The sequence below is a fragment of the Anarhichas minor genome, unplaced genomic scaffold, assembly GCF_050575085.1.
Source record: "Anarhichas minor isolate MPS153535 unplaced genomic scaffold, ASM5057508v1 ptg000027l, whole genome shotgun sequence".
NCBI classification, from domain to species: domain Eukaryota; kingdom Metazoa; phylum Chordata; class Actinopteri; order Perciformes; family Anarhichadidae; genus Anarhichas; species Anarhichas minor.
In genome coordinates, this window is record NW_027466473.1 from 5567929 (window position 1) to 5595395 (window position 27467).

Below are 27467 nucleotides of genomic sequence, written 5' to 3' on the forward strand. Positions count from 1 at the left end.
GACAAAAATGCTGCTTTAAATAATTTTATGGTATTATATAAGACTTCGTGGTCGTTAACACAAAAGTTAGACATTAAGTGCGTGTTCATATCTTGTATCTCTTTCGATGCCTGATTGAGTCGCTTTGGATCGAGCCTACATTCCCCACAATGCACCCGGCGCGGGTCGTTTCCGGTCCTGCGCCGTTTCTGGAGCGGATTGGAACCCGGAGTCAGGATTCGCTAAATGAAGGGTCTTTTGCAGAAAAGGTAACGTGTTTCCCCGTAAATGTACACCGAATTCCCACAAAATGGCGACGCAGTTCTGTGGTGAAGGTGCAGCCGGGTTGTCCGGTTCGCTCCGGGCTTCCTTGCGCCGCCTCCACCGCCGACTGCTTGACGTTGAAGAGCATCGACTCCGGTTTGGCGGTTCGCGTCTCCGGTCCATCCGCCATGCCGACTGTTCTTTGTTACATTTTACTAAAGACCAGCCGCTCAGATCGGAGTTAAAACCCGGCAAGCGTTTGGGAACGACTCAAATCCCGGATCTCGTCTCCTGCCCGGACTGCATACATTAGCATGCACGCTCCAACCGTGTCGCTTATACCAAAAAGCCAGCTAATGTTGTCATAACACGCTGCCGTTTGGCCGGGAGGTCTGATGCATTCAAGTGTCCCAGGTTAAATGTGCGTGCAGGCTTGGAAGTTGAACACTCTTAACTCACTCTTGAAAGTACTTCCCTCATATAAATGTGCATTTTAGGGCGCTCTGCGGGACACTTGTTTCCTATTAATACCATGATATAGTATGATGATCTTTCCTCCTATTTGTAGGTTGGCATAATGGCTGAACAGGCGCCAGATGAGTTCATCTGTGAGTATGAATCCAGCTCTGAACTGTACTGCTGACACAGTGTGACTGTGGGCTGCTGTGACAGGTGTGATGTGTGTCGCAGGGTGTGAGGACTGTGGCCAGTACCATGACTCCGAGTGTCCCGAGCTGGGACCCCTGGTGACCGTCCAGGACTCCTTCGTCCTCAGCCGGGCCCGGTGAGTGACCTTCACTGACTGCAATCAAACATTGGATTTCCATCCATATAACCTCAGTCCATTTTCAGAGATTCAACCAGAGAAAGAAGAAGAGTAGACTGACCCTGACCCTGACCTCTGTCCTCCTCCTGGAGAGGAGAACGATTACACAAAGCCTTTACACGTGTCATGTTATTGATATCACAGAGCTTGTGTGAGTAGAGAGCCGTTGCACATAGCCGACTCTCTGGTACTTGAAGTTCCATCCTTCAGGCAAATCCCCACATTTTATTTTAACAAGTCTCTGAAACTACAATGCGGTTATGTAATCGCATTACACTGGGTGAATTATGAAGGAAACAATATAAGTGACTTTTTTTGGTGCGGTTTCATAACAATCATACCAAGCTGCTCCTTGTTTTAGGTCGTCTTTGCCAAACAGCCTGGAGATCAGACAGGGGGCTGACGGGCAGGAGGGGGTGTTTGTGATTCGCAGGCTTGTCAAGAGGACCCGCTTCGGGCCCTTCGAGGCTAAGAGGGTCCCCCACCTGGAGAAGGAAGGAGCGTTCCCTCTTAAGGTGCAGCCACACACGCTTGATGCTCTGCTCTGTTATAAACGCATGGACGTGGTTGTTATTTTTGCTTCCTCTCTTGTTCTCCTCTCGATGGGCAGATCTTCCAGAACAACGGCGTGGTGGTGTGTTTCGACTCCAGCAGTGAAGAGGACTGCAACTGGATGATGCTGGTGCGGCCCGCTGCCGACCACACTCACCAGAATCTGTCGGCTTACCAGCAGGACGATGACGTGTACTTCAACACCTCCCAGGTGCGTGCATCCATCCTGGACCTGAGCTTCGTTGGTCTCAAGAGTTCAGGGATTCATTTAGTCATTCATTTCAAACAGGAGATTGGCGTCTTCTAACGTTTTGGCTTTCCCGCTTTTTCTTCCCCAAGGATGTGTTCCCAGGAACGGAGCTGAGGGTCTGGTACGGAGCTTTCTATGCCAAGAAGATGGAGATGCCGATGCTTAAGCCTCCACTTCAACCGGCACCTCCACCAGGTAGATGACATCGCTGCACCGATGCTGTTTGTACTGGCAAACAGTGTGAGTTGTGTATTATAGCTTGTCTCTCTTTCACTCAGACATGGCGGAGACCTCAGAGAAAACTGGAGCCCACATGCCCCCGGTGGCTGAAGAAGACAACGCAGGTAAGATCGTTCAAAACATCCATCACCTCCAGTTAGTTGGTTAAATCTGTTTCATTTAAACCCGAGCGAAGACCATTTGGGGTTCCATCGAAAAAGTTTAGCATACAAGTGTACAATGCACTTCTCAGGAACGAATAAAATGAATGTTACACACATGTTATATACTCAGTTAAAGAAAAAAGCCTGGGCAACAATATCCTGCAAGCCATTTTTACATGCTCCAAACACAATTCTACTTAACTAATATTTCAACTAGAAGATTTACCACAATATCACGTATTTTTCGCCATGAGTCCGCCGGCTACGCACTCCTGTCTGAGCTAACAACACAAAGCTAAAAGCTAACACGGACAACCAATATATCAGAAAGCAAGAGAATTTGACACAGATTCCAGAGATATCTTCCATATTTCTCTCCGTGAAACCATTACAGAGATATCAGCCAACAAGCACCAGAACCACAAACCGCTTTATCAATAATTATCAGAACGCACCTCACCTCATCGTCGTCTTTCGTGTAGAGAACGGATAAATTCCCGGCTATTCCTCCCCTCAAAATCTGTTCAACGGATGTCCTTGTTTGTCATAACTCTCTTTCCGTGAAGACGTGAGTGGTATTTGACCCAGGGAAGCTGGGGGAAGGGATTTGATTTTCGGCGTATCGGATTTTACGCTTCGCGAGGGACGGCACAGTTTTGATTCTGAAAGTTTAACGATTCTGTCAATCAATCCCACGTTGACCCAGCTCAATTCTATGGACTCTGACGCATCGAAGGAGGGTCCATTGACTTAAATCGGCCAATGGGCTGCTGACTTAGGCCTGCATAGACACAGAGAAACTGCAGGCAGATGAGACAGCTCCATGGATCACAGACACAAAATGGGCTCAGAGAGGATTCTAGCTCTCAAAATGAAGCCAAACTGCTGTATTTGGATAGATTTAACACTAATAGTGATAAAACAAGTGAAATATATAGTTATATAGTATAGAAAATAACAATGGAACAGCTGGTTCCAAAATGACAATTTGGGTGAACTCGCCTGACCTCTCTGTACTAAAACCTCTCTAATTTTGTTCTGCTTCACTTTATCAAAGTCAAACTTTGCACAGAGACTGCTCACATATTGTGCTATGATTTGGGAGAGGTTTTAGACTTGCCACTACATCATTCCAAAGAAATAATAACAATAAAAGTGCTTTTTTTCAGGCGAACCTGAAACTTTTCAATTTGAGCTGTGTGCCATCTTCATTTACTCTTAACCAGTAACACATACTCTGATATTTACACATCTGAACAAATCTCACAAGTGTTACCTTTATTATAACATCAACATTATTAAAATAGAACTTCTAGTTGCAGAAATACACTCTTTTTAGTATGGGTATGCAATTTTCGAGCAGAGGCCTAAAAATAGGGCAAAATAGGGTTAAAAAGGATATTATTAAGAGGGAAGCTAAGTTTAGGGTCATGTCGGGGTCAGCTGTTTCTCTCTGCAGGGATTCAACAGGGGTGGAAGTCTGTTTGAAACATCTCTATGCTGAGGGAAACGCCGTGTCATAGTCACTCACTCTGATTCCCTCTGTTGATCACAGGCAACTTGCTGAGTCACCTGGATGAGACGGCGACAGCAGCGGCGCTTCCGGTGGACCCGCTCCTGACCCGAGAGGAGGAGAGCCTGGTTGGACCCGAGGAGGAGGAGGAGAAGGAGGAGGAGGAGGAGAAGGAGGGGGAGGAGGGGGAGGAGGAGGAGGAGGAGGAGGAGGTATGCGCCCCCCCCGCAGCTCAGCCGGTCCCCAAGAGAGGGCAGGGCCGAGGGAGAAGAGCCAAGGGACGCAGGCCCGGAGCTACGGCAAGCAAAAGCAAAGGTGAGAGGAAAAAGCAGCTCTGCTTGAGCAGATAAAACCCAACATGAAGCACACGACAGTTTGAAATGGGTCTTTGTGGAGCAAAATTGTGGTGAACTTGTTTGATAAGTTGAGAAGGACAGTTGTTAAGGATCTAGAACGTCATATATAATCAGCAGCATTTGTGTCAGTTCATGACTGGCGTTCATAAACATATAATTAGAAATTCATCTCAGATACTATACGGTTAGGGTTCACACTGCAATACAGCGCTCACTTTTTTTATCCTCCACTTGCTATCAGAATCAGATTTATCACCACATATGTTTTCACATACAAAGAATTTGCTTTGCTGTACATAGTACGGGGAAATTAAAAATAAAAGTAAGTTGTTACAAGAATCCTAAAATACTATAAAAATGTGTTCAAATAACATAAATATAAAATAGAAGAAAAATACTTTAAAAATCTGTACAATATATCTGAATTAAAATGGAAGTTTTGTGCACAAATAAACAAATTGTCCCATGACTGTACAAAGGTTCACAGTATGAAAGAATATGCAGACAGATGTGAAGACGTTTATGTGGCGTGTGGGGTCTATAGGAGGCGATAAGAGTCCCGGGCCTTGCTGATGAGGCACATTGCTATCACTCCACCACCTTCTTCCTACATGTGTAACACGCAACTCTGAAGTGATCAAGTTGCAACAGGTTCAGGCACATTCTGCAGAGGCTGTCAGATGGCATTCTGGGAAAATGTTACAAATGTCTAACTGAGGCAGTCTGTGATTGGAGGCTAGCAGCCTTGCCCTGGGGACAAATGTGTCAGACCACCACTTTGGTCCAGATTGAAATATCTCAACAATTACTGAATAAAATCTTGTACATTCGTGGTCCCCAGAGGATGAATCCTACTAGCTTTAGTGATTCTAGTCAAAAGTTTACTGTCGTTTATGACCAAATACCTGCATAACTAATGAGATACCAGTCAACCTCAGCTTCAAGATGTGTTTAGTGCTAATTAGCAAATGTTAGCATGCTAAACTACAAGGGGAACATGGTAAATGTATATTATTATGCCATACATAGTTAGCATTTAGCTCAAAGCACCGCTGTGCCCAAGTACAGCCTCACATAGCGTGGCTGTTTTTCCTATGCCTCTTGATTATTTAATGTAACATTAGTGAAATGGTTATTTTTTTATTTAATGTGATTATAAAGAATACAGGTTCAACTGTAAAGTATTATCTTCAAAACAAAAGTGTTTACGTTTAAAGCAAATTAGATCATTTCTGCCAATATGTATTGTTCTTATATTTTCCCCTTTGACACTGGGTTCCTGATGTGTGCAGATGTGAAGCCCTCGGTGGCGAGCTCCGAGCCAGCAGCAGCAGAGAGCAGTAGCCTGCTGGGCTCTCCGGACGGCGGGGCCGTCCCGAAGAGACACAAACCCAGAGAGCACAAGAGGGTCTACCGCTGCTCGCTCTGCAACAAGGTCTTCCAGAACAGCAGCAACCTCAACAGGCACATCCGGTCTCACGGTACGCGGAGATCAGTGAGCAGAGGAGCTGATCTTTGGCTCTTCAGAGCAGCGTTGGATTCATCGCAAAATTCAAATACAGTTAACGTTGGGAATGAGTGGATGCATTAAGCGGCCCTTTTATGTGCATTGTCCCCAGGTGATAAGCTGTTCAAATGCGATGAATGCGACAAGTTATTCAGCCGCAAGGAGAGTCTGAAGCAGCACATCTCTTACAAGCACAGCAAGAATATGGTGAGTTAGACTGCAGAGCTGGTGGCTCAGGAGCTTTTGGTTACCCTGCTAGTCAATGAGTCTTCTATTTATGTGCTTCTAACAGATTGACCAGGACTACAAATATAAATGCAACACGTGCGAGAAATCCTTCCGCCTGGAAAATGCCTTAAAGTTCCACAACTGTCGGACAGGTAGGATAGTCTCTCAGGAATGAATCATCTCCTCGCTTTTCTTCCTTTGAAAGATGTTTCCCGATCACATTCCTGCCGGGGTCCCCTCCGTCCGATTTTATCATCGTCCCTCTCTCTCTCTCTCTCTCTCTCTCTCTCTCTCTCTCTCTCCAGACGACAAGACGTTCCAGTGCGACATCTGCTCGCGCTTCTTCTCCACCAACAGTAACCTCTCCAAGCACAAGAAGAAGCACGGCGAGAAGCTCTACTCCTGCGAGATCTGCAACAAGATGTTCTACCGCAAAGACGTGATGCAGGAGCACCACAGGAGGCACGGCGTCGGTGAGTTTCACGAGCATGGAGAGCATCGACTTCATTTTGTCTCTGTGTGGGAAATTGACTTTGTGTTCAGGTGCGTCATTAACAATCCAGATGAAGTTGCTTTAGAAACATGGGACTGGATCAAAAATCTGCTTCTAAACCAAAACATAAATAAACATGCATCTTGACAGGACCAAAGCACATGAAGAGAGAGGAGCTGGAGGCCAATGGAGAAGAAGGGACCAGGTACAGGAAGGAGCCGTCACCCTGTCCCATCTGTGGCAAGGTGAGCACTCCACACGGCAGCCATGATTCATGGCAGCAGGTCAAAGAGCTGCACGCGAGGAGAGGAGGGTAAAAATGTTTTACCGTGGGTGTTTGTGTGCACAGGTGTTCTCCTGCAGGAGCAACATGAACAAGCATCTGTTGACTCACGGTGATAAGAAGTACACCTGTGAGATCTGCGCTCGCAAGTTCTTCCGCGTGGACGTCCTCCGAGATCACATCCACGTTCACTTCAAGGTGAGTCGGGGCCGACGCTTCTCAGTCGTTGACGTTTAACCGCCGTGTTTCTTTTCTTCATCAGCGAGCGAAAAGACCCAGGCGTGGGCATCACAAGAAAAACAGCTTATATTTGTTTCTTTCAAATTCAAAATATGACTTTTTTTAAATAGACCATAAGTCATCAGCACCTACAGCTGTGCGTATTTGTTCCGACAAAGTAGATCGGTAAGAAGGCCTTGTCTGGAATGTGGCATGATATCAAGTAGTGATGCATATTTACAGTGGTGGAGAGTAACGAAGTACATTTACTCAAGTATTGTACTATTTAGAGGTACTTCTACTCTACTGTAATTCATAGGGAAATATTGTGCTTTTTATTTGTTTTAGTTTTTTTAATACCCGTAGTTTGAGCAATGTTGCATATTCAGTTAAATAATACAAAATATAATAAGAAATAAATCATAATGATGAATTATTACAGATTAAGACAAACCATTATTGATCCCACGGTACCTTAAAGTGTGTCAAATCATTTAAATGAACTCATACATTAAAGTGATGAGCACATCAATCAATCCAGTAATATAATACACATGATTCTGAAATGGGCCATTCTGCATAATGAGTACTTTTACTTTTTGTCCTTATTTTTACCATGTGGTTTTGCTACGTTTACTTAAAGTTACTAAGAGGAACTCTTAACTGGTTATGAAACCGTCTATTATAACTAACTTATTTGTGCGGGTATGTAATCATGCATTCATCATTGAATTTCAAACCTGTTTTTTTAAGAAAGTGCCTCCGCAACATCCTCGTATGCACAACCATGTGACGAGCCTGATCCTGCACATGCACTGAATTTAAGACTGTCGTCCATTTTGTTGTCCAGGAGCTCTGCAATGTAACCGATGAAAATAAGTAGACTTTGCTGGTATGGCTGGTGACAATGTATTCCTCGGATAGGTATAAACGTCTCATTGAATTCGGTTAGGACTCCCCCTCTGGATAATAAATGAATCATTTCAAAGAGCTCTGTTTGCTCCAGGATATAGCCTTAATGGACGAGCAGGAGAGAGAGGGCTTCATCAAGAAGATCGGCATCTCGGCAGGCGACAGCGACGAAACGGACGACGACGAAGAGGAGGAGGAGGAGGAGGAGGAGGACGATGATCCCGAGCACCACAAGTACAACTGCAAGAAATGCCAAGTAAGCTTTGTCCTGGCAGGCGTGGAGATCCCCTGCACACTTTTTAAGTTCTTCATCTTACTCACTTGTAATAAGATAAAAACATTTCCGCGAGTTGAAGCACATTTTAGAATACAGAATGCTTTGACGTTCCCCCGGTTATCTCGAGCAGCGTTCACTGAACACGCTCAAGGCCGTGCATGAAGGCTTAGATCAGATAGAGTGATATAAACTCACTGTGTGTACCCTGCATTGTTTTTCCTTCACACTAATTCACAAACCTGCCTCTCTAGTTGTCGTTTGCTAAGGGCAAAGAGTACCTGAGGCACATCCTGGAGCAGCACAAGGAGAGAGGCTACGGCTGCGGGATCTGTAACCGACGCTTCGCGCTGAAGGCCACGTACAACGCTCACCTGGTCATCCACAGGGAGCAGCTGCCTGACCCCGCAGTGCAGAAGTAAGCACATAAGACGTCTTCCAGCTCACGTTGGTGTCTGTGGTCTTTGTGTTTTTGCTTTAGCCTGGTCCAAGTATTTGGAACAGGAAAGGCAATTTCAAAGTGTAAATGTAACGTATAACAAATGACCGTGAGATCCAAAGCCATTGTAATCATTTCTAATCTGCTCTGGTGTCCCTAAAGGTACATCCATCCCTGTGAAATTTGTGGCCGAATCTTCAATAGCATCGGTAACCTGGAAAGGCACAAGATCATCCACACTGGTGAGCGCCGGCCTGAGATCTCTTTATACGTACGTTTGTCCCATTATGCGTGTGATCTCGAAACCGTTTCATGTTGGAAGTTTCCTCCTGAGGTAGAGGTCTGGACAAGGACGCCAAATGGTCACATGCTTTGGTTAAATAGTTGTAAAGCAACGCTGTGAAACAAAGACTTGCATGCATCGAGAGCGAGACTCTAAAATGAACTGCTGCATTACCTCCGACGGCTCCAAGAAATCTTTGTTGAGTTTTTGCCGTTGCATCCACAGGTTGTCTACACACTGCAAATATCTATATGCGATTAGATGGAGGAGCGTGTTCGAGGGATAAGAGCTGCGTTGATGAGACATTATGAGCCTTAGTAACGTCTAAAGAATGTATCGATGGTGCAAACAAAGAAAAACAACCAATATTTCCTATTGTTCTTTTTCTTACTTCTCTCTGTGATAAACATGTTTCACTTCCCATAATGCTCTGGGGAATGGATGTAAGCAGGACGTATAATGTTGCCATGGGGTTTTGACATGTTTGGCATAATAACATGTAATAGAAACATAAGTTGGTCACAGAGACACAAGATAACAATACATTTCTTTCATTTCACCTGCTGAATGAGTGCCTGCTAACACGTGTGTCTGTTTGGTCTTCCAGGGGTGAAGAGCCACGGCTGTGATAAGTGTGGCAAATCATTCGCAAGGAAGGACATGCTGAAGGAGCACCTCAGGGTTCACGACGACATCCGGGACTTCTTGTGTGCAGAGTGCGGGAAAGGTCAGGCCCTCGCTGCTGCAACACGCTCAATGTCACTGTGCAAACCGCACCGTCAGCACGTAGGTGCTCCAACGGGCACGTTGGTCTCAAAAGGAGGGTCAAGCGTGTCGTTGCCTCATTGCTATCTTGAGGCAACAGAAAGCCATTGAGCAACAAAAGCCTGCTCTGAAGTCAATGGTGCAGTATTTTCCTGCTGTTTAAAGGGCACATTATTCAGATAGTAAGATGTGCCGACACTGCTTATTACACATACAGGAACGCACAGCAGCACTCCTCCTCAGTTAGTCAATGGACATCAACAGATAGTAAGAGCAGTGCCCTCCTAACCAGTAAACAGAGCATGAAACGCATCAGTATAATTGTAGGGCTGTACCCAATAGTTGGAAGCTTCACTCATAACGCTGACATTCAAATTAGAAATCAACATTTGAATGCTGCGCTGCTTTTAAGTTTTTGCATTTTCATTGATTTCGACCTGGTATTTCTGCACATTTGCAGGTAAGATCAGGCTACACTCGTATCATTAGTATTCATAACTCCAGAGTGGTGTAAATTACTAAAGTCAACCTCAATTGAAAAAAGATGGATGGAACCCTTTTCCAAAATTCACGTGTTTTTATCTAACAAAATATTCTGCTCTAATCTATATTTTAAAACGTTTTCACTGCAGAAAAAACGCTCGCTTCTCCAATTTGTCAAATCTGCCATTTAAAAAGCAATGCGTCAGGTGCATCTGGCTTTTAACAGGAATGGGAGACGACACAGATTTTGGTTTTATTCATGTTACGCCCAAAACACAGCTATTATTAATTAACATACTAAATACAACCCCTTTGCTCCTTGTGCCTTACTTTGCGCCCAGATTATGCACCGTTTGGCTAACAAACACACCCCTTAATACATGAGCTATGCACTTTAGACCATGCGATACAGATCATTTAAATAGCCCCCCCCCCCAATAGTTGATGTTTGGATCACCACAATATCGAGCAGATGCTTTCCTGTGCAGGCATGAAGACCAAGCACGCTCTGAGGCACCACATGAAGCTTCACAAGGGCATCAAGGAGTACGAGTGTAAAGAGTGCAACCGCAAGTTCGCCCAAAAGGTCAACATGCTGAAACACTACAAGAGACACACAGGTGAGACACAGTTTTAGACCACAAAACAGACGGAGGCGTGTGATCGCTCGTTTGTTTTCGCGTGATGTTGACAGTGCAAACTTCACAGAACAGAACTTGGTGTGTTAATGTTTGTCTGTGACACTTTGCTTGCAGGTATAAAGGACTTCATGTGCGAGCTGTGTGGAAAGACGTTCAGCGAGAGGACGACTCTCGAGACGCACAAGCTCATCCACACAGGCAAGTGTCTCATGTCAGACCATGATGATGGAAAAAGAGCCAGAATCCCGACTTCTCAGTCTCCTACTATTACAAGACTTTAATTTACAATTAAAAACAAATTGAGTGGTTTCTGGTCAGACAACAGCAGATTCTGCAGCCAGAATAAAAAAAACTCTCGCCACTCTACCGGTTTGCTTCTGTTTTAATGCCTCATGCTAAGCTAACCATGTCTGTGTGTCTTCATAGTTACCGCACAGACATCAGTGGTATTAATCTCGTCATCTAACTCAGCAAGCGAGCAAATAAGCGTATTTTCCAGAATCTCAAACTATAAGGGAAAAGTATTAGGATTTATATTTCTGTTTAAATAACAGTATTATTCATTCAAGTATTCAGTTGTATTTTTGACTATTTTTTTTTGTCTGTTTTTGGGCTCCATATCAAAGATAGAGTAGAAAGAAAGGTACATTTTAAGTTAAAAACTGTAACAATACTGCCACCAGTGGCCTGTGACGTGTTAACATCGGTGCATTATTGCAATGCTGGACTGACCCGGTTGCTCTCTGTCTCTCTCTCTCTCTCTCTCTCTCTCTCTCTCTCTCTCTCTCTCTCTCTCTCTCTCTCTCTCTCTCTCTCTGTCTCTCTCTGTCTCTGTCTGCAGTGGGTAAGACGTGGACGTGTGCCACGTGCGACAAGAAGTACCTGACCGAGTACATGCTGCAGAAGCACGTCCACCTCACCCACGAGAAGGTGGAGGCCCAGTCGTGTCACCTCTGTGGGACCAAGGTGTCCACCCGCGCCTCCATGAACCGCCACCTGCGACGCAAACACCCGGAGGTGAGTCCCGTCGGGAAAAGCGCCCCGGGCCGGTCGCTGGTCCTTTTGTCCTTTTTGTCATTGTTGTCCTTTGCCCCTCCAGGTGGTGTCTGTGAGAATGGATGAGTTTGATGATCTTCAGGAAGCACCGACAATCAACGATTCGTCTATCAGCATTGTGCAGGTTAGATTGCAGATCTTTCACAATGCAGTGTTTGCATGATTTACATTTCATATCAATGAATCGGATGCTGAAATGATGCTGATCTCTGGCAGACTGTACATCATGTTCCTTAACTTCCTTGTGCTGACGCTAAATATAGAACTATATAATATAAAGACTTCCTGTTTCTTCACATTATGAGCTATGAATCGGGCACAAACGTACTGGTGTTCCTTTGCATCCTGTGTGACATGTCGACAAACCGAATCAAATGTCCCACCTCCCTCCTCAGCCCACTCTGACGCTGGAAAAAGACGGCATGCCCCAGGAGAGGCTCGGCCGACCTTTCCGACACCCCAAGAAGAAGCAGAGAGTTCTAGCTGAGCCGGAGCTCTCCGAGTCCGACGAATATGCTGACTTCGCCGAGCCGAGGCACGAGCCCATGGCGGAGTTCCACGCCGTCATCGTCGGTGACGAGACCGAGACCAGCTCTGCCGTGCAGAGTATCCAACAGGTAGACAGAAAGATCTTCACAAAAGTTCTTGTTTTACTCTTATAATAAATTATCGCTTTTTTTTATTTTATTTTTTTATTGTCAAAGACAACAAGAAGTGGGCAGCAGTTTTGTTTGCTGAAGTGCCGAATGCCCAGAGACGACAGAATGAAGAACAATACACAGAAGCAGTGATGATAAACATCTGGCTCTGTGTTACTGGGAGCTTGACTTTCTTCTTGTTGGTTTTGTTTATTGTGGTAAACAGTTAAAAGATGTGACAAGTCATACATGTCCCTCTAAAAGAGTAAAAATAATTTATATACAGTAAAACTGACAAAACACAAGGGAAATAATTATAACTAAATAACATACTTAATTAGTGTAAAATAATTAATAATTATAATTAATGCTGTAATATCTGGAAGAAGCAATGTAGTAATTTTTTTTTGTTTAATCAAGAAAGGGTTACATCCTATATTAAGTCATAATTAACAGTTAAAGTGATGTTATGACATTATTATATTTAACAAATGTTAATTATATATATATATATATATATATATATATATATATATATATATATAGATAGATATATAGATAGATAGATAAAATGTAAAGTTTAGACAAATTTCCATCATATGAAATATAAACTAGCCTTTATGGCTAAATCTGGCACATTTACCTGCGTTAGTGTGCGTTGTCCCTTCTTAAATCAAACAAACATAACCGTACAGTATACATCTATATCTGACCTGCTGCTGTTTCAGGTGGTGGTCCTGGCCGACCCCAGCGCTCCATCAGCCTCTTCACCCAACAGCTCGGTGGGTCTGACCAACATCACCGTGACGCCCATCACCAGCCACGCCCCCACCCAGTTCACCAGCCTGCAGCCCGTAGCCGTGGGCCACCTGACGGCCAGCGACCCGCCCCTCACCCTGGACAACTCCATCCTCACCGTCACCTTCGACGCCGTCAGCGGCTCCGCTATGCTCCACAACCGGCCGGCCGAACTCGTCCCAGAGACGGTGGGCCCCGGCGGGGGCACGGCACCCCAGTCGGTCTCCCACTTTATCAACGTCACCACTCTGGTCAACCCCATGGGCCACCAGCTGGAGGCCCCGACTCTGGCCTGGAGGCCCGTACCGGCGGTCGAAGGCGGCCAGGTCACCCCCGTGGTGGAGGGAGCACAGGGTCAGGAGGACCGGAACCAGGGCCCGGAGCCAGGCAGGCCCGTCCAGAGCCAGCCCCCCACACCGCAGCAGCAGAGCGGCTCCGCACAGCAGATGTTCGGCTACTAGGGCGGAGACTGGAGGTGCTGGTCACCTCACACTCACAGACATTGTAATATAGTAGAATAGATTTTATCAATGTCACCCTGATGCCTCTCCAGCCCCATGGAAGTGAATGAAATTGTAATGATTTTTTTGTATCCTGACAAAACACAGTTGCTGTAAATAACATAATATTTAAAAAAAAAAAGAAGAGAAATGGTACATTTAGCCTAAATCACTGACCCTCTTCTGGAATATTTACATTTCAAACCAAAGCAGCATGTTGAATATTCAAATGCCTTATCAGCCTTTTAAAAACATGCATGTTTTCAAGATCAATCTGCTGCTCAAACAATGAAAACGTAGCAACCTGAAGGACACATGTAGTGCAGTGAAAACACATCTAGCAGGTTGTGCGGCGATACGTCACGGTTGGCGTCACTCTTGAAATGTTGCTTTTGAATGCTGTAAACTGTATTTACTGATGCATTGGGAGTCCTGGAAGAGTTTTTGTAATGTTTATTTTAAACAAAATACCTCTTTCAAATGGCCGTTCTTTTGATTCGTCTTCGTATGAATTTAGTTTGTGTTTTCAATAGTGACAACTTTCAGCCGCAACGCAAGGCGACTGAACCCTGAGCAAACCTGGTCTCGGTCTGTTTATAGCTGCGTGACCATCTGTCCTGCATCTGCGCTGATCTCAGACCAGCGAGCCTGTTTGTCCTCCAGTCAGCAGCTGATGGCTTCCCTGCAAACAGCCCGACATGAGTGTGACACACATGATCAGAGTGCACGGATGTGCGTGTGTTTAGTCGAGTCATCGCTCACGTTCAGTCAAATTCTGCAGAGAGATTGTTTGAAACGGTATTCATTCAAAAGTGTTAAAGAAACAAATGAACCAATGAATCAATATAAACAATCGGTTGAATTTCCAAAAGGGTTTCTTTCCCTTTACCAGGTGTATGAATAATACGCATATCCTCCAGAGAGCCTACCACTAATGAGCAGTACGGCAACAGGTTATTTTTTTAAAAAGTAGGACAAATAATAATTAACAACATGGAAGAAAAAAATATATTGGTTTGTTTGAGTATAAATAGTAAATAATTTAAAATCAGCATCTCATCTCCTAGATATGGAAGAATATGATCAAATATATCCATAGTTGTTTTCCTTCCAAGATAAATTAATTTCTTTACAAACTAAAAGTTCTTTATTCGTGTTCTTTTAATATTTCTGTTGTTGAAGAAAATATTTAATTTGTGAAAACATGAATAGCATTTCCCCGAACTGAAGTTCTTTCTTTGCTTTTCAATCTGAGGCCAAACGGTCTCAGAACTTGTTCGTCGTTACTGCAGCAACTGAAATGTATGAATACATTTAAAACATGCTCTTTTTTTACTTTACCAGCAAATAAGAAGTATCTTGCTTTTACACGACTATGTATCCTCATCTAAAGCCATAACCTTTATTCTCTCATTTTAAATTCAGAGCCAAACAAAGACACAGAAAACCATTAAACGTTCGATCAGATGGCATTCTTCACTACCTTCATTTAGGTTCTGTGAACTGCACAGAGATCAGAATAAACTTTGGGAGATGAAGGTATGGAAGCCTGGAGGAATGTGAGATGGATAAAATATATGTAGTGATAAACAGGATCATCGCGAGATTAAATACAGGCACGGGTTACAAGTACAGACACAAATGAAAGCATTAGGAACGAAGCGATGGTGTAGTAAGATAATAGTGATGTTTTATACAAGCACAAAGCTGTTGAAATATTTTGGCATTTTATAAAAAAGCACCAGCAGCAATAAGATGTACTATCTGGGACAGAATGTTTCACATAATCCTAAAGCTTGTGTTTGAACACCACCGTTGAGTCGTGGCCTTCATACTCTCACATCTAGGACTCTTGTGTGATGTTCAAACAGTGTTTGAGAACAGGCAGAGATGATGTAACCCGACACTGACCCCCACAGAAGAAAAATGTCAAATTATCTTTATCTTTAAGCATATGTTTTCATAAATAGAAATGTCTTATCACAGAGCTAAATGCTTTAATATGAACCCTCCAGTAGATGGCGGTAGTCAGGCAACATCCTGCACACAAGAGGGTGAAATATAATGCTGTTAATAGATTTACATAAACTTCTCAAAATAAGATCAGCAAGATTTAGAAGGATTCATCTAGAATTCCTCACACGCTGCTGTCAGTAAGTAGTACGCTGAATGAACAGCCATCACATTCTTATGTCCACACTCATGCTTCAAATAAGCCCCGAGGAAACCAACTGAATGATGGGAAGTCCAGTGGAAAGCAGTACTATAAATAATACGGCAGCACATGTCTGAGCTGCGTGCTGCCACACGCTGAGATTTACTGTACGACATTCTAAAAACACAAGATACTGGTTGTGGTTCGTTGGTTAGTCTTTTTTTACATCTCGTGACGGATTTGCAAGTTTGTGAGATGATGTATGATTCCTTCAGCCACTTGTCCTTACTGGTACCTTCAGACCAGCAAAGCTCAAAACAAAAGAAGCACTTTATTTTCATCCCAGTGGAGGAAAAGTGGATGATCCTGATTTATCCTCTTGTTCGCAATCAGAGCAGTGAAGCAGATAAAAACGGAGCCGATTTAATTATCACACCGATCAAAGCTGCTCTTTCATGCTAATGATCAAGAGAGCACTTTACATGAGGGGTGGGCCCTCTGTTAATTCACACCGCGCTGAACAACTTTTTAATTGCTGTTCATGTTAATGCAGCAGCCTCTGGGGGGGGGGACAAGAGCCGGCAGCCTGACAATGAAGCCCGGCTCCTCGTGGACCAATGAGATGTGCTTATTGTCTCAACGGCCTCGCTGATGACATATTTACCCTCAGCCCTCACGCCTCGTCCTTCCGGTTTCCTTCTTCAAACCCGGAGAGCAGGGCGGAGCAGGGCGACACAATGAGGTCATGTGTTATTCTGGTGGAGCAGAGGTAAATAGAGAGGTGGTGCTAACGATACAGAATGAATAATCGTGTCCGTGGAGACGCATTGGATTGTGATTTTATCCTGGAATACACACGGGGCAAGAGGAGCTGATGCCCCGAGTGTATTCCAGCATAAAATACTTTTTACATGAAGATATAGTGAATGCAGTTTTCAGTCAGTATAGGGTTAACATGCAGGTAAAACATAGTTACGGCCTTGAAACCGATGCAAAATATAAAAGAATCATCACACAACACAGCAAAGACATCTTTAAGGGAGTGTATGAAAATGATTGGTGGGGAAGATAAGGGTCCGAAGGTAGTCCGAATATTTTTGGAAGAGCAAAAAAGGATATTTTTCCCATTACAGATCAATCCTTGTGAAATGTCGTGTAAAAAGCCAAAAGTTATTTGTCAACACGCTGCCTTTTTAAAGAATGTTACAGAACAGTTTGTTGTATATCCGTGCAGTGCGCCAGCGTTTTGTCATTATTGCATGTTCTGCTTGTGCTCCAGACCATGTGAAAGATAAATGAAATGATTTCATGGATAGTCCGACCTCTGATCTCATATCAGGCTTTAGCGTCATCCAAGTCATATTTTGTGAGTCTTATTTTTCATACCTGGGACGGGTGGTCTTGAGCTCGTTTCACTCCTTCTGTTGCTGGAATATTCGCCATTTTGTTATGCTTGCAGAAATAGATTGTTTTGGGGGGTGGTGTCTTTTTTGAGGGGAGGGTCCAAAAATGTAATTAAAACTGGGTCAGGTCGTTGTCTTAATGAAGCATATGTTTCAACGCAATCATTTTGTACAGTCCCTAACACTAGGGTTCTAATGAGCTTGTTTTTTGATCTGTTGAAGGTATGAGTTAGTTTCTTACAGGTTTTAGGGCCTAAATCTGACATTTGATGTCTCACATTCAGGGGCTCTATGAATTGTGTGTTTGATGTCTTCTATGAACTTGCTTCCTTACATTTATGTCGGCTTATAAAACAGCGTAGCCTGAGATAAGACTGGTTTAAACTCCACTACATACTTGTTTTATGATGAGTAACAAAATGAATCATTTACAGTCTCCCACCAGAGGACGCAGCAGCACGGCTGCTCTCCTTCTGTCACTGGAAAGGAATTTCATGCCATGACAATCCCCGGCTGTTAAAAAGAACGTGACAATCCTCCTCTGCTGAGAAGATGAGTCCACACATCTGGTCAATATCACATAACCTGCCTATTGTTACTACGAATTCCCTCCTCTTACCCCTCAGGGCTTTGATTTGCATAATGGACTACAGTGAGTCAAAGGTGTGTTCTATGAAATGACACATTCCTAGGTTCATGGACTCCGGCTCAGCGTGAAGATTATATTCTCCTTTTCAGAAACATGAGAGCGCTCGTGACTGTAGGGCATCTGGAGAACTGACTGTCTCGGGACACTGTGGCAGCGTGGTGCCTGGTGGCTTGTCTTGTGTCCTAAAGCATTCCATCTTTTCCACTGTGTTTCAAAACCAGGAAGTGGTGTCACGGCACCAGGCCCGGCCCCTCTTACTTCACCTGAACAGAGGGAGGGGCCTCACTGAGCTTGACAAGGGGAAAAACAAGGAAGAGCTCACAAGCAGGCAGTTCAGTGTGTCTGTTCACAAGCCCAGATTGTGCCTTGGTGACGGATATAAAAGAGGAGTTTACCCTGCTGCTGGGTTTCTCAACGTGGATATGGACGTACCGGATTCTCATGGGAATATGGGGCTGTTGAGGACCTTTAACTCCCCTGAGTTTGGCAGCTGGGAGAAAATAGGCTCAGGTGGATTTGGACAAGTATACAAAGTCCGGCACGTACAGTGGAAAACATGGCTGGCTATCAAGTGCCCTCCCTGCCTTCATATGGATGACAAGTAAGTTCCAGCTGTTGAGCCACATGGATCATCTTTAAAATGATGAATTTGTGTTTATGTAAAATGATATGAAGTAGTATAAAACAAAGCTCCTGTAGAAGGGACTTCTTCTTTTTTTTTACTTATGCGGTCCCTCTGAGTACCAGATCAGAACATCTGAAAGTCTGTCTATACCCAGCTCTTGTCTGTTAGTTTGTCACTTGATGACCAGTTTATGACCAAATAGCAGACAGACAGGAGCTTAGACTACAAGTATGTTGGTGAAAAGTCATTCATTGCCTGGAAGTCCTTAAGAGCCAGGCGATGTGTGACTCACCTAGTGCTAGTCTGGGCACACAGTGCAGCTATTAACAGCAAACAGAAGGCTATGTTTCTGGATATCTAGCCACTGTTTAGTTGTGTTGCAGGGACCACTGACATGTTCATTCATCCCCTGTGAGAACCACAGCTGTTTACTTATCCAAACCATACCCCAACATGAAAGGTTCACCAACGATTTCCCCAATCAACAGTGACGTTGTTATCTATGGGCCCCAGGGAGGGGCTGATTTAAATAAATGTGCATTTCATTAAGGGAAGCAAAGTGGTCTTTTGTCCCCTCAGGTTCAGCTTGATTAGATTGCATCTTGAATTCTTTAACATTTAGCATAACCATTGTATTTCTGCTCTGCATGGATCTCATGTTTCATGTATCAAAATTGAAAACTGTGTGTTTTATATATATATATATATATATATATATTTAGATATTTTGGAAGTGTTTGTGTGAGGGTTTCCATTCTTCTGGGCTGTGTGTAGACACGCTGGGTTCACCTGTGGTCTTCAGACAAATGACAAATATCCCCTCACAATAACTCTCCGTGCTTCAATCCTCTCAGAACCTGTAGTGCCACTTAAAGCGTCCACTGAACCCGAACCAAGATGTTATCATCTCTATTATCTGCAAAGTACATAAACAGTCATTTGACTGCAGCCTCCATTGACCCGCGCACAGCATCCAGCAACAGGGACTCAAAGCCACCTTTGTCCGCCTGTTGTCGGGCCGCTGTGTGGCACAGACAATAAAAGAAGCTGTAGAACCGGTCTTACCGGGCCTCTCGGTTAAAGCGGGGACATTGTTTTGTTTTTGAGGAGCTGCTGAGGAGCACTTGGGATTAGATGACGGATTTAGCAAACAAATGCTTGCCCATTCTCCCGTGTTTTGTTTGATTATTCCTGCCTGACAGATTTTGGGGGCTTGTGCCTCCTTCATTTGCGCTGAAGGACAATTACAGCCTCTTTGTAACCTGATACACTTTGCACATAATAGACTCTTAGGAGCCTCTTCTGTGCTTCTAATTTCATTTCATTAATCGCAGAACAACAACAGAATTCCCCAGCCCAGCTCCCTTAATTCTGCCTGTGAAGCACATTCCTGCCAATGCAACCGTTGGTGATTTATCTTTCTCTCATCTGTCCTCATTAAGTGTTTGCATTTTCAAGGGAAAATGGAGATATGTGCGCTGAGGTCATGGATGACCTGCACACGGTGTGTTTGAGGCATGTCAGCGGGGCCGGTGGACTGATAATGAGAGAGCTGTGCAAAGGTTGAGCAACATAGAACAGAGCTCTGTTTAAGCCTCCTGGTGCATTCCAGGCTGGGAAGGGCCTCCGGACAGTCAAGAGCTCAATCCACATACTCGGTCTGAACTGGGGTGAATGAGTTCTACACGTCGGACGAGGTCTAGAACGGCAGAGGTCACCGCTGAGGTAAACGCTGGTGGACATTTTGCTTAGCTGTGAGCTCAGTAATGGTTACATATAATGCGCTGGAATTTGGGTTAGGACATAAGTTATGCAAAATGTTCCTGCTCAACGAGCATAGGGTGACCTCAGAATCATTAGGTTAATGTTTTATGAGACGTTAGATTTGATCACTACCTGTGTGCCAATGGGTGTGGAAGGTTTGGTTCCAAACAAGCTTAATAACAATGTTTCATCTCATTTCAGCTGCGGTTTGCTTGCACTTCTTGAAATTGCTTCGTCACCGGCAAATGAGCCTGACTCACTGAGTCGCACAATAAAAGGTGGCACAAATTCTCATTATCTTCTAAATCACAGGGAGCGCACAGAGCTGCTGGAGGAGGCCAAGAAGATGGAGGCCGCCAAGTTCCGATACATCCTGCCTGTGTACGGGATCTGCGACGACCCCCAGGGCCTCGTCATGGAGTACATGGAGACCGGCTCCCTGGAGACCCTGCTGGCCACCGAGCCGCTGCCCTGGGAGCTGCGCTTCCGCATCATCCACGAGACCGCGGTGGGAATGAACTTCCTGCACTGCATGAGCCCGCCGCTGCTCCACCTGGACCTGAAGCCGGCCAACATCCTGCTGGACGCTCACTATCACGTCAAGGTAGAGAGTTTGTCACAAAGTGGCGTCATTAGTGCCCTTCGAAGGGCCAACAACAAAAAACACCATATCAGAACTGCTGCAATCTGATTTTCTTTCTACGGCAGCAACAATACATAAAAGAATTATGACCTCCTATGAAGTGTAATGATTTTCATTCAATGCTGGTTGAAAGTTAGATTTACGGGGTTCCTGAGGGAATTTCAGGTTTGCTACTCCTTTCTATCCAATTTAAAATGTCAGCCCGTCACACGCTCTGGGCTGACAGGTGTCTCTCTCAGCCCTCCAAACAGCCCTGTGTGCTGAGAGCGATGGGTGGGAACCGTCTTCTCTGGAGTTTAATACGTAGATGTAAACACCTCACCCGGGCCTGTCCCGACAGGATTAACTCAGCTCTTATTAAAGCTCCCCCCCCTGTGAACGTGTGTGCATGAAAGAGTGTGGGCGTGAACTCCTCAGCACAAACGTGAAGGGCCTCTCCTCTCCTGCAGGCTAGGACACGGCTGTGTTGCCCTCATCGTGCCACTGAGTGCACATAATGGGAGCTTAGCAGCCTGTCACACTCAGGGGGCGAAGTTAGTCATCAATATCACGGTGCTCCATGAGAAAAAGCTCTGTTTGAGGGTCTTATCTGATCTCTCCCTCTCTCAGATATCAGATTTTGGCCTGGCCCGGTGGAACGGCCTGTCACGGGCTGATGACATCAGCAGAGACGGCTTCTGCGGCACCATTGCCTATCTGCCACCCGAGAGCATCATTGAGAAGGACAGAGTGTCGGACACCAAGCATGACGTATACAGGTTGGATTTGTCAGCTCTTTGCATGCAACATTTTTGTGTGAATGTAGGTTCTTTGTGGGAGATTGATTTGGTAGCAAACGAGTTATAACATGTTTAAAATATAAAGATACATTTCTTTAAAAAAGTCAACAATATTTCAGTTAAAAGGGGTAAACATATTTATAACCACACTACAATTTAATTATTTAAAAGATCTGGTTCATTGGGGACGATTTCATTAATAAGCAAGCTCAGCTTGAAATAGAAAAATGTGCCAATTTCTCTCCAATTTCTATGTTTGATTTGTTTCTGTGTACTAACATCTCTCAATTTTATTTTGCCTCTGTTCCAGTTTCTCCATCGTCATTTGGGGGATTCTCACTCAGAAGAAACCCTACCAAGGTGAGACTTGCACTATTAATACATGAAACCAATGAATGTTTAATTTCTGGTTGATGGGAAACTGTGTTTGAGCCATTCCTGCCAAGAGAATCAAAAGAGTTTGGAATTCTAGAAATAGAAAACACTGGTAAAATAAAAAATTATGATACTTGATAATTATGATAAGTCTGGGCTATAAATATTATCATTTTGTGACTCTTAATGATTTGCTAATATTATCATATGTTGTTGCTTTGTGTTTTTACAAATACATGATTTTAATCAACATTTAATGAACAAGACAAAGAGTCTACAGCAATGCTAGCTGCTGTGGAGCTGTACTACAGTGGTGCTTTAAAGGGGACATGTCATGCTCATTTTCAGGTTCACACTTGTATTTTGAACATGTTTACATTCTTTAATGTTCAGAAAATACATTATTTTTCTCATACCATCTGTCTGAATACAACTGTATTCCCCCATGGTCTCAAACACTCCGTTTAAGTGCCTTTAGGGTCTCTTTAAGCCCCTCTGCCAAAAATGATTTTCTCATGATATGTCCTATTTAAGTTAAACACTAACACCAGCAAACTAACATGCTCACAATGACAATGCTAACACGGTGATACTTGGCAGGTATAACGTTTACCATGGTAGCAGTGTAAGTTTAGCATGTTAGCATGCTAACATTTGCTAATTGGCACAAAACGCAAAGTAGCCTACAAATGAGGATGATGGGAATGTCATTCGTTTTGCAGGTATAGATAAATTATTAACCTCATGGTGATGCGAGAGCTTGATCACATCAAGTCAGAGGACCACCAGAGTCAGCAGGATTCATCTTCTGGTGAACATGAATGTCTGAGCACGATATCATCGCAATCCGTTCAATAGTTGTTGAGATGTTTCAGCCTGGACCGTCTTTCTGTGTCAAAACATCCATTTATCTACTTAATATCTGATGTATTCTACATTTGCTCCATCATTATATAAATATTGATATGAAAAATAAGAAAACAAATATTCTTAACCATAACCCCCATCTCACTCAAGTCAGAGTTAAGAGTCTTCTACTTAGTAAGTCAAACATTTGACTTGTTATCTCGTAAATCTGACTTATCCCTGCAAACTTTTCATCTATTTTTAATATTTTCCTGGCAGGAATAGTCTTTAATCATTTCCCATAGCGTCGACCTTTCGAGGTGTGTGTTTGTTTGTCTGTACAGGTGCTGTACTGTACGTGTTTACTTAGTGCATTCCAGTGCAGGCACGAGGTGCTTGGCTAACAAGTAGTGTATTTTCTCCCAGGCGTATCAGGTAGCAGTTCATTCCAAGGAATTTGGCTCTTTTTTATAAGAGCAGTGTGTGGATGAGGGTTTCCAAGTTGGCACTGGCACCACCTATGTTTACCCAGACATAATTAAAAAGTGAGATATGGCCCGGTTACCATCCCATCCCTTCTTCCTCCTCCACCTGTGACTGGTATTATGGCCACAATAGGAGGCGAAGCACTTGTGATTACGGCCTCTATACCTGTTTGTTCTGAACCATTGGCTTGGTTAATCCCACCGTCAGATAGAAGGAGGCCATGACCGGGAACTCTTGAGAGCTTTTCCCTTTTGCTTCCATGGGAGCAGCACACACGGTCTTATCTGAGCCCACGGGAAGATGGCGATAAAGCTGTGCATATCTATACAGACACTGGCTCCTACCAGCACTTTAGATTAACGTGTCATGTACTGCAGAATGTCATGTCATCTACATATTGTGTTTTAGTATAAAACCTGATGTATTGGTGATGAAACTGAAGTATCCGATTGTTTTTTTTCCCCTAGGTGAGAATAATATCCTTCAGATCATGGTCAGGGTGGTGAAGGGGGTGCGTCCAGACCTGGCTGCTGTGCCCCGCTGTCGGCCCTCAGCCTGTGCAGGGTTCCTGAGCCTCATGCAGCGCTGCTGGACCACAAACCCTGATGCCAGACCCAGCTTCCAAGGTAAATTATGCCACTTTTCTATCATACTAAACACAAGTCATCCTGTTTCTTTAACTAAACACTGTTAAATCTCCAAAAAAGCCTTTCCTCCCCTTTCTGTGTTCCCTAATCCATCCCTGCTTGTACTGAAACGTGACCTAGAGCTGTTGTCCTTACAGAAATCACATCTGAAGCCGAGGAGCTCTGCTCTAAACCTCAAGAGGAGTCCAAGACGCCGACCTTATCGATGTCAGAGCCAGAGCCCACGTCGCCTAACGCACTCACTAGTGACCAGGTACGACAGCACCATGTGAACTGCTCCCAATGATGTCGTCTTCTCTGGAGGACCTAGTGTGTCTTTTTGTCAACTTCTTTTGGTCGATTTTTGAACATGGCGGACCATGTGAACCTCCACTCCACTTTATCTTTTGCCGCTTTGCTTGACTCTTCTTCAGAGCTTTTAAACTGACTGTTTTCCATTAATGTGTAACTATACACCCAGACACCAGGAGGCTTATCACTACATTGCTCAATACATGATTATGACTCTTCAAATCATATGTTATGGAAATTTTTGAGCCGGAACAAAAGTTGCATCACAGACGAGGAATGTTGACTGATGCACTGCTTTGTCATTTCCGTGGCGTTCGCTGTTGTGTACGTGACTGGGAACAAACAGCTGTAACTGTCTGATGGGACACAAGATAAGCTGTTTGAAATTCCGCATGTGTTCAAGTGACTTTGAATGGGTCAAACCTAAGTTCAACAAACAATCACAATGTCAACATTCAACAGCCGTCGTAAAAGCGCGGCAGCTACATACCCAAGTGTAAATGTAACGAGTTAGGCTGTCAAAGACCAGCTGGTCCAAATATGCTTATCTGGCTTTTTTCTCTACAGGTTAAAGAGAACAAGCTGGTGCGTCCAAAGTCCGCCATGTTGCCGGAAAAAGACTACAGCCTGTCGGAGCTGTTAAGCCAGGTGGATTCTGGGATCTCGAGGAGCTTTGATCGAGTGAAGGAGGATAGCTGCCACAGCAAAGAGAACACTTGCAAGAGGCTGTCTGGCATCTCCTCTGCTGATTCAGCCTTCTCCTCCCAAGACTCTATCACGCTGTCTTTTGAGAAAGAAAACACATGTGGTAAGATCTGATTAAAGACCTACGAGACCAACTATTATTCATGGAACCTAACAATAGTATACGATCAGGAGTTTTTTTTGCCTCAAACCCATACTTTTCCTCCTTATCGTCCAGATTCTGCCGAGGTCCAGAGGCGGAAGTTGTGCGAGGCCATCAGGACCAAAGACACTGCCAAGCTGATGAAGATCCTCCAGCCTCAGGATGTCGACCTTCTCCTCGACGGGGGAGGCAGTCTGCTCCACCACGCCATCGCCTTGGCTAACGAGGAGGCTGTCAAGTTCCTCCTTCTGAACAATGCCAACCCCAACTTTGCGAACGCCCGTGGCTCCACCCCCCTGCACCTGGCCACAGAGAAGCACCTGAAGCCCCTGGCAGAACTTCTGCTCGGGCGGCGCTGCACCAACGTCAATGCCAAGGACGAGGACCAGTACACGGCTTTGCACTGGGCGGCCCAGAACGGGGACGAGGCCATCACGCGCCTGCTGCTGGACCGGGGGGCGGCCATCAACGAGACCGATGGCCAGGGACGCACGCCCGCTCACGTCGCGTGCCAGCACGGCCAGGAGAACGTAATCCGGGTGCTGCTGAGCCGCGGTGCCGATGTTCACATCAAGGGTAAGGACGACTGGACGGCACTCCACATAGCCGCCTGGCAGGGGCACCTGGGCATCGTCAAGCTGCTGGTGAAGCAGGCCAGCGCCGACGTCGACGGGCAGACGACAGACGGCCGCACGCCGCTGCATCTGGCTTCCCAGAGGGGGCAGTACCGAGTGGCTAGGATCCTGATCGAGCTAGGGGCGGATGTTCACATGACGTCTGCTGGGCTAAACACACCCCTACACGTGGCGGCAGAAACGGGTCACACCAGCACCTCTCGCCTCTTGATCAAACACCAGGCGGAGATTCACTGCCAGAATGCCCACGGACTCACCCCTCTCCACCTGGCCTCCCAGCGAGGCCACCTGGCCACAGTCAAGATGTTGATAGAAGAAGGCGCGGACCCCTACAGGTCAGACCAGGCCCTACGCACCCCCTGCCATCTGGCAGCGGAGAACGGTCACTGTGAAGTCCTGAGAGAGCTGCTCCTTCACTGTCCAGGTGGCGCTGCTCTGTCAGACGAGCAGGGGCTCAGCCCACTACACCTGGCACTGCAGGGCGGATACTCGAACATCATCACTATGCTGCTGCCGCAGGACTGCCAGGACTTGGTCACCGAGAGGTCAGTGCAACCGGCGGCCGAACGGCCCGCGCCGCCTGAGGCCCGGTCGCTCCAGAGGAAAGTGGTCATTCTCAAGCTGACGGAGCGCAAAGACTGCCCACAATCCACCAGCACACAATGCGCATCAGCACCCTGCTAACGAGAGCAAAGACACTGCCAGGCCGGTACAGAACTGCCCTCACAGTCTTCTTTTATACTCCACTGGTGCCTCAGTGTTGGGCTCGGGGGGTCATATCAAACTTAAGAGAGTTTTGTTGGACTTAAAAGCCCTTTCAGCACTGTAGGTATTTCCTAACAGTCAGAAAAGCTTTAATGTAAATATGTACACTGTGAATAGGAAGTATAAATACTCTGTTGTGTTCAAATTTTTGTTTACTTTTTTACTTAACAAGCACAATTCTTTTTTTTACTCAACAAGCACCAGCATCAACATTATGATCGGGTAACCTGTGACCTTATGGGGACGTTTCACTATAGCGCACTGCAGCTGGTATGCCTGTCAGTCATATTTAAGGGAGGAATGCTGTAGATCATCAGAGCCATTGATTTAAAAAAACTAAAAACAACGTTGACCTTCAGTGTTCTAACCCTGTTACATATCAGTGCATCATCCATTAAAACATTTTACACCTTTTATTTTGTTTGTGCTCGTCGCTTTTTTTTTACAATAATAACCTAAAAAATGTGTCTGCAAATGTATTCGGCCGTGTCAGCCGATAACATTATAATCATGGTAATGAGCAAAATGAAAGTTATTTTCTTGTGTTCACTCGTCATTCATAGCTCGATATGTCCTCTGTTGATCCCTTACTCTGGAAATTAGCAAGCAATAAATAATCATGATAAAAACATTTCATCAAAGTTAATATGAACAGCTGGTAAAATACACATAGTGTCAATATTCATTGATTGTTTTGGGTAGAACTTTATTTCTTCCAACTGCATTTAGAGTAACAATCTAGATGTGATGATAAAGGCTTCAAGAGTCTGGAAAGTTCTGGTTGAGGAACCTTAAAAGTGCTTGAATTTTACTCTTAAAAAGCTGTATGAGCCCTGTATTAAATGCCCTAAATATGTACACGTGTACAAAATGTGCAAAAACATGGACAAAAGCTTATTCACTGCACTATTAGTA

At 44.7% G+C, this 27467-nt stretch overlaps 2 protein-coding genes across 2 annotated transcripts; both read left to right on the top strand.

The window, feature by feature from the left end:
• Positions 1-149: 149 nt before the first annotated feature.
• prdm15 (PR domain containing 15) lies at positions 150-14123 on the top strand. The gene is made up of 24 exons (XM_076102752.1): positions 150-248; positions 812-851; positions 934-1027; positions 1431-1584; positions 1680-1832; positions 1961-2066; positions 2150-2215; positions 3810-4082; positions 5416-5604; positions 5743-5837; positions 5923-6010; positions 6164-6331; positions 6502-6596; positions 6701-6832; positions 7860-8021; positions 8294-8457; positions 8641-8720; positions 9369-9488; positions 10498-10629; positions 10765-10848; positions 11492-11667; positions 11750-11830; positions 12102-12323; positions 13073-14123. Exons 1-24 carry the CDS (start codon positions 150-152, stop codon positions 13601-13603), a joined length of 3504 nt encoding a protein of 1167 aa, XP_075958867.1. The 3' UTR covers positions 13604-14123.
• Positions 14123-27078, top strand: ripk4 (receptor-interacting serine-threonine kinase 4). Its single transcript, XM_076102756.1, is given in 12 exon segments — positions 14123-14344; positions 18075-18107; positions 18110-18168; positions 18170-18227; positions 18230-18450; positions 20551-20842; positions 21491-21639; positions 21971-22020; positions 23835-23993; positions 24152-24267; positions 24873-25113; positions 25228-27078. Coding segments are annotated over 12 exon segments (2844 nt in total). The 3' UTR covers positions 26472-27078.
• Positions 27079-27467: the final 389 nt, after the last annotated feature.